Source organism: Juglans regia, chromosome 16, assembly GCF_001411555.2.
Source record: "Juglans regia cultivar Chandler chromosome 16, Walnut 2.0, whole genome shotgun sequence".
NCBI classification, from domain to species: Eukaryota; Viridiplantae; Streptophyta; class Magnoliopsida; order Fagales; family Juglandaceae; genus Juglans; species Juglans regia.
In genome coordinates, this window is record NC_049916.1 from 5,651,166 (window position 1) to 5,659,820 (window position 8,655).

Sequence of the window (8,655 nt, forward strand, 5' to 3'; positions counted from 1 at the left end):
TTAGGCTATATTTTCGATGGCATTGTCACCCTTTATTTTTCATGAGACTATTTGTATTCCTTTGATGAGTTTATAAACAGCTACTTTTCCAATGTGGGTTGTCTGTTTGATTTGTTGTAATCTGATTGAAATGAGGACGGATTATGGAGGACCTGTTTTAGGCTCTGTTCGGGTTCTGTATGATTATATTGGATTATGTTTAATATATTATATTAAGATCGTAGTACCTCCTTATTATTTTGTTAACTTGTGACAGATTATTTACAATGGTTGTTTTGATAAAATAGTACGAATTAACCCACTGTGCACACTGGGAATTGGTCAGCAGGAAGGTACTCGATGAACGTGAATCGAGATTCAGATGATACGTTCCCTAATGTGTGTTTGACTGATAGTAGTGAAGATGACCTTGCAACTGAGGATCTTGAGACACTCGCATTTCTTGCGAGGGCTGGTAGAGAAGCACAACAACAGCTTAGACAGCCACAACACAATATTGGATTACGGGGACATCAATATATTTTGGAAGTTTTGAATGGGAATCCAAGAAATTGTCGCGAGTTATTCCGACTTGAGGTTGATGCCTTCCGCGCATTATGCAGCTTGTTACGTTCAAATAGATTTTTGAAGGATACTAGAAAAGGGTTGACCGTCGAGGAACAAATTGGCATGTTCACATCGGTACTGGCAGCTGGAGACGAACAACGGATTGTGGGGCAGCGCTTTCAACATTCAACAGAAACTGTTAATGCCCATGTGAGGAACGTTATGAAGGCCCTGTGTAGGCTAGGGACACATCTTATTTACCCAACTCACACATCCGGGGTGCACCCAACAATCGCAGCCAATCCGAGAAATTATCCTTGGTTTGAGGTAAGTTGTTTATGGTAGATAATAAAATATAATTCTGTACATATTGGATCATTGTTTTGTAAATTACTTAAACCGTATGTATTCGTATGTATCATGTCCGCTTACTCGTTCGCAGGGATGCATTGGTGCAATTGATGGGACCATGATCGACGCTGTTGTACCTGCAGAGGTGCGTGAGGCATATCGCAACCGGCATGGCAAAGTTGCCCAAAACGTATTGTGTGTATGTGACTTGGACATGAAATTCACATTCCTGTACACTGGTTGGGAGGGGAGCTCGCATGATGCACGTGTATTCATCGATGCATTGTCTCAGGGCCGCAACGCATTTCCAATGCCTCTCGATGGTAAATCAGTTCGAAGGCCACAATTATTTTTGTCTGATTATATTGGGTCTTTATATCTGTTGTTTTTAAAAAGCTCGGGATTCGTTGCTTGGGGCCTGATTATCTCATAATGTTAATGGTTGACAGGTCATTATTATCTAGTCGATTCGGCGTATCCATGTACTCGAGGATTTATGCCCCCTTACCCTAGAGAGAGATATCATAGAAGTGACCGTCAGGGTCAGCGGGGATTTAGGGGGTATAAAGATTATTTTAATCATCGTCATTCATGTATTCGTAACGTAATAGAACGTACATTTGGGGTCTTGAAATCACGATTTAGAATTTTAAGACTCATGCCTGGTTATAAAGTTGGGAGGCAAGGGGATCTGATCATTGCATGTTGTACGTTACACAATTTTATTAGAATGGCGAGCCCGAATGACAGGTTGTTCGAGGAGTGGAGAGATATGGAGCTCAGTCCAAGCGGTCATGCATATAGCGACGCCGCAGTTTCAGGAAATCATCCTGACATGACCGTCGAATCAGCCCGAGCTATGGCTGCAATTAGGGATGACATTGCCAAACGTATGTGGGAAGCTAGGAGTGGTCATTGACTTATATTGATAAATATTGACATTATTGAGACTATATGCGGGTGTAGTTAGAGATTCAAATGTATTGCAAATTTTATTTTGGTCTGGCAATATATTACTAATTTATATAGATAGGGAAGTTTGTAGCAAATTTATTTAGAAATATGGTTGCTAATATTATAAGCTATATACGTAAATTTAGTTTCATAAATAATTGGTCGATATGTAAATTTTATCGTACACAAATTTACAAGGATTGATTTTATAATTTAATGATGTTATTTTCCTAATTGATTATCATTGACTATAATTGAAAATTAGAGGTAGGGAAAATTTCTCATTACTACGGTGAATATGGGAAATGAATTTAAGCACAGCTATTTGAAAAAATTATTTTATAATATATTAATATTATTTAACGTGTTTTTTGCAAACAATTACAATTGGGATTTTTGAATAAATGATTAACTTTATTATCGAAATTTTGTTGTATTTTCATTAGAAAAGACTATTGTAATCCAAAAATTTTTATTATTCACTTCATTAAAAAAAAAAAAGTACCTGGATAATTAATAATTTATTTAATACTTCTTTATCAATAATTTATATATAACATTTAATATAAAGTTAAAACCATATCAATTCATAAATAAATTACAACAACTTATAAATTATCTCAACTCATCTCACTACTATTCATAAATCATCTCAACTCATCTCACTACTATTCAAAACTCATATCAACTCATCTCAACCCATCTCAACCCATCTTCGAATCCAAACGAGGCCTTAGTGAGTCTAGCACAGACAGTTCAAGCCAAAGGAATAAAAGGTGAATTGGAGAAGTTCTTCTTAATAGCTTGAAGCATGTGGTATAGAAGAAATCAAACATGTATGAGGGCATTACACCATTGCCAGAACAGGTGATTGAGAATGCATTATCCCTCTATAAGGAACACAGTGAAGCACCAAGGCCCTCAAAATAGCACTCAAAATCAGGCTTTGGATGGCAACCCCCTCCTACAGGAACTGTGAAGTTGAATACTGATGGCGTTGTTTTCACTGAGCAATGCAAAGAAAACAACTAGTAATGAAGTGAATAAAGAAAACAACTAGTTCAATGTAAGGATCATTTTGAAGGATGAGAAGGGAAGAGTCCTTACGTCAACTAGTAACAAAGAAAATGAAGTGACTGGTCCAATGGAAATTGAACTACTAGCAATTTTGAGAGGGCTACAACTTTGCTATCACATGGGAATTATGGAACTTATAGTTGAGAGTGATTCTCTATTAAGTGTTAATGCGATTTTAGCCCCTCGTGAATCAATGTCTTTGCTGGGGAATCTGATTTCAAAAGTGAAGGACTTGATGAAGAAAATGCCTAAAGTCAAAGTGCAACGTGCAGGGCACATGGCCAATGGAGCTGCTCACAGTTTGGCAAGATATGCATTGAGTATTGACAGCCTCAGTTTGGTGGAACTCTATTCTAGTTAGTGTTTCACAAATTGTTTGGTCTGATCTCTATGATGTAAACTGTGTTTGATTGAATAAAGTTTGATCTTTCCATAAAAAATAGAAAAAAAAATATTTCATATTAACAATTATTATTTAACTAGTCTCAAATTACAATGTTATTATACTATACTATTACATGTTATTAACTCAATACAATATTTTCTACTAATTTCTAACTCATAAGTTATTCCTATAGTATTTAATAGGCAATTAGTATTATAGACTTATACCAAAATATCTAATTACATGTTGTTCTACTAAAGTATTACATAATATAATATTAGTTTCTAACTTAATTATATACCAGACTTAGTATTCTATGTTTAATGTTATTATACTAGTGATTATACATTAGTATACATGTTATTATACACTAGTTATTATATATTAGTATTACATGTTATTATATATTGGATCATTGATTATTATACACTACTATTATATGTTATTATACTTTAGTTATTAAACATTACTATTACATGTTATTATACATTAATATTACATGCTATTATAAATTTATATATTAGTGTTTATCCATTAGTATTACATGTTATTATATTTATAAATTAGTAATTTAGAGTTACGTGGTAGTAATTTGTAATAGTATAATATTTACATACACTGAACTATTATTAGTCAATTTAGTCTATATATATTATACTATAAATATATTCTTTTATAATAATTAGTTCATACTTGTATATTATTGAGTTTAACTAACTATATAAAATATAGTCATATAAAATTTATATGATTAATATATAGAAAAACACATATTTTTATAAAATATGTACAATATCGGAGGCAGAGTTAGAAGCAAAGTAGGAGTCGAAGTTGGAGGGCAAAGTCAGAATCAAAGTCAAATCGAAGCGGAGTAAGAGTTAGTCCACCTACACCTCCACATCCCAGACTTTCCAAAGGAAAAAAAACTTTGACTCCAACTCCGACTTGTCAAAGTCCAAGTAAGGCCGGAGCAGAGTCGAAGTCGGAGTTGGATTTTCAGATATCCTCATGTGGTTGCTATAGCCTCTATGTAGCATGCAGTAGTGAACAGGCTGGCATGAATGTAGGGATAGCAAACTAACATTATAGAGGTTGCAATGTGTGGCACAACCCATTAATCCAATACGAACACTACATGAAATTAATGAGCTTGAGTTTGATGTAATGGGTTCGGGTAAAAATGGGCTGACCCGTTAATACACAATTTATAAATGGATTACTAATGGGTCAACCCGCTTAACCCATTAATGACTGTTAAGATTGTTACTAAATTTTACATTTATATCCTCTTTAAAACCTAAAAACCAAAATACCCTAACCAAACTAAAATCTACATTAATATCCTCTTTAAAAACCAAAGCAAAATATCCTCTTTAATTGTAATATTGGATTTTGATTTGAATTTGTGTTTTTATTGTTTGGATTGTAATATTGATTTTAGTATATTTTAAAATCTGAAAATATTGATATTTTTCATTATTAGTAGGGATGGGCAACGGCGCCCCGCACACCGATGTCCCAACCATGTTCGCCCCACCCCATAGGGTAAGACATTGGTGAGGGCGGGGGGTGGTATGGCCCCAGAGGAGCCCCACCCCGTCCCCCATCCCGCACCCAAATCTTTTTATTATAAATATAATATATAGTTATATATAATATTTATTATTTTTACTATATATAAATATATTAATACGTATTAAGTATAACTTTTACTTAATACTTTGTGTAAGTTGTAGTGTAGTAGGGTGATCATTTTATAAATTACCTTAACAATACAAGTCTAATACTTAAGCAATGTGAGACTCTCGTATTACACTACAACTTACACAATATATACACTAGCAAATTTACAAACTACATACTTTTTAAATTCTAGTCATATTTACAAATCTAGATTTACTGCTTGAGTTTAGAAATTTATTTTTGATCACTTTTGGACACAGAAATAATTTTTGGGCCAAGTGGACTGTAATCCATTATTGAAGTGGGCAGGAGGAGAGGTGAATTGGGAGTCTAGCTTTGCCCACAGGATGGCAGGGCAGGGTGCAGGGAGGGGGCTACCAGCACCGTATGGTGCGGGTAGCACCTCTAATTATTAGTTAGTTTTATATCTTTGAGAGAAATTGTGATTTTAATTTTTATGTGAAATTATGTTAATAAGGTCAAATTGGTTATTGGGATAGTTCAACCTATTTACATAAAAAAATGTTAAGATGAGTCAAGTAGGGTCGACCCAGTTCTAAGTAATTAATAATGGGTCAAAACGGGTTGTGTCGTGTCAATTTGTTATTTTAATGGGTTGTGTTAGAGTCTAAAAGATAATATTTTATCTTTAAAGATTTTCAATGTCGTTTTTAGAAAAAAATTGGCCTTAAGAATCGCGGGCAACTGAATGGGATAAAATATCTCAAGCCCAAATAACTGGGTCCAGCCCATCAAAGGGTCCACACTAGAAGACAAGGGAATGAGAGATGAAGGGGAGACAAGGGAAGATAAGGTGTTAGGAGGAAAGTAAGGAAGAGACGGAAAGGAAAAAAGAAAAAGTGGAAAAAAGAGAGGATGTTAGACATGCAAGGGAAAAAGCAGTTGTTCTTCACCACTACAAGGGGCATGCGGAAAGAGGGATCAGATAAAAGGAAATAGCCAAATGACTCCAGAAGCACTTCAGCTTCTTCTTCGGCTTCTTCAACATGAGGATAAGGATAACAATAACGATATTTTTTATACCAGAAGATAAAACTCCGATCTCTATTATTCAATAAGGATGAGAGACTGTAAAACAAGCATATTATAGTGGACTTCCCCTCTCCAAACGCCCTATGGATGTAGGCAATATGCTTTATCACGTAAATATGAGTGTCTCCCTCTCTTTTACTTCTTTTGTATTTATTTTTCATCCATAGCCATAGATGTACGCATTGACACCGTAAATCTACATCGGACCACTCTCGAGGGCTCCAAACCATACCGATCGAAACCCGAGTCGTTCCAATGGGTCGGGAATGATTATTTTTCCCCTTCTAGTCTATTGTGTAATTTTTTCGACATTAACAAAGCCATTGTTATATTACAATAGGGATAAATTGTTGGCCAATGGTGACCACCATTTGTTGTTGTGAGTATAGTTATGAATTTCGTTCTATTTCAATCGAACGGTTGGAATTTTTTGTTTCTATAGTATTTGATATATTCTCATTCCATTCCATTCTTTATTTCAGCTTGTTTTGGTCAATTTTGAACTACATTCTATCCCAAATTGTTTTAATTAAAAATTTGTAATTTTTTTGAGTTTGGATTACATTTTTGCAAATGTCAAATCTAGATGACATTCATATAATTTTAAAATCTATAATTTAAATTTTTTTATAACTTGAAATATGTCTCCTCATTTTTTTTAAATCTCATTATTTTTAATAAATTCTCAACTCTTTTATTTATGTTCTTTTTTTTTTTTTTGTCTCAAATCAGTTTGTGATTTTTTTCATAGAGATAACTCTATTATCTCTACTCTTTTTATTGTTTTCAACATATATTCATTATATATATATATATATATACACACATATATATATATATGTATACATGCACAAATACATAAAGGATATACATTTACATATACATGAATTTTTTTTTTTTAATTATCAGTTTATATCATGTATCATGTATGTATGTGTGTGTGTGTGTGTGTGTGTGTGTGTGTGTGTGTGTGTGTGTGTAGTTAATTCGGAAACTATACATCGAAGCGTATCGATATCAAAATATTATGTTCCAACGCTTAAGCTTGGATGATCACCAAAAGGGAATTTAAAACATGAGAAATGATATTTACAATCCTAAAGTGCGCAAGAGCCACATACTCATTTTGAAAAAAATGAGTAAATATGTAACCTACATAAAAAATTAATTTTTTAAAAGAAATAATATTTGCAATCATATTGTGTGTAAGCACCACACACTTATTTTGAAAAAGGTAAGTAAATATGAGACTTACATGAAAAAATTAATTTTTTTATAGTGGATCTCACTCTTTTTCAAAATGAATGCACAACATTTGCACAACTCATGATTGTATCTAACATTACTCTTTAAATATTGGTAGTGGGTGATTATATATATATTAGGTGGGGAGCAACGTGCAAAGCATGTTTGCCTAGTTGAGTGAAACATATCATTATCCAAAGATAATATGGTTTATTTACAAAAAATTGATAAATGAATAATTTCATGCATAGAAAAAAAAAATTAGCAAATATCTTTGAATAATGATAGGTTACAGAAGTATAACAATTACATGTTTGGATAAATTAGAAAACTAAAAGATTAGTTCAAAATACACCATAGTTAAATACAAGTTTGTGGAGTAGAGTAACATAGACAAATTAAAGTCCTAGTTTTTTTCCAAAAGTAGAATACATTATGCAAATGTTTTTTTAGTACATGAAAATACTGGTTGGTTGGTTTGTGGGATAATTGGTCATCTTGTATGCGATCAATTGAGAGGACATTAAAATTTTTATGGCGCTGTTGCTTGAGTCGATCAGGGTCTGCACTAAGTTGAATAATTCATAACTTTTTCTGAAGTCTGTGTTGCATTGTTATCTAAATATGGTAAGTTTTCCTACATGATAGGAATTTGACAGTTCTGTATGATCAATAGAAAAGTAAAGAATCTATATGGAAAAAATTCAAAGTATTGTAAATTAATACAAACGTTGTAATGGAATGCTTGTAGTTAGATTATTATGCATGTTGTAGATAAAAATAACATTTCTTCCTGAGAAAGTGATCAAGAATAGAGTGATTAAATAGACTTTTTTTGCTAAATTTTTTTCTTATAAAAGGAAGAGATTGCATGATTTGAATGAGATTTTACACCTCAACAAAATATGACTTTATATTGTAGGATTAAAACATGGATAGCGTAGAAAATAACTCTTGTTTCGAAAGAGAAGACCATGAATGAAGGGGATTTCAATAAAATAATAGAGGATTTCGATTAAATGATTTTCACTTTTAGACGTCACATATTTATTTTCTTAAAAAATTTAATACTTTAACTTTAAATCCCACTTTTTTTATAAACCAAACATATAACAATCAAGTACTTTCTACAAAAAGTGTTCCAAGAAACAAAAAGACACTATAAAAAAAAAAAAAAAAACTAAAACGCCATCTATTTTTTCAGAAATCTGAAAATCAAAACATTGACATCACAGTACCCAAAAAAAAAAGAGGACCTAACAGATTAAGGCACATGTGAAATCACAATAATAGAGAAGAAAAACCAAACCAAGAAACTGGATTGAATAATGCAACAAAAATAAAAGATCAGATAAATATAA

The 8,655-nt window shown here is 32.6% G+C and overlaps 1 protein-coding gene across 1 annotated transcript; it reads left to right on the plus strand.

The window, feature by feature from the left end:
• The first annotated feature begins 339 nt into the window (after positions 1–339).
• On the plus strand, positions 340–1,816 carry LOC118344783 (putative nuclease HARBI1). Its single transcript, XM_035686178.1, has 3 exons — positions 340–873; positions 989–1,220; positions 1,347–1,816. The coding sequence occupies exons 1-3, from the start codon at positions 340–342 to the stop codon at positions 1,814–1,816; spliced, it is 1,236 nt and encodes a 411-aa protein (XP_035542071.1).
• Positions 1,817–8,655: the final 6,839 nt, after the last annotated feature.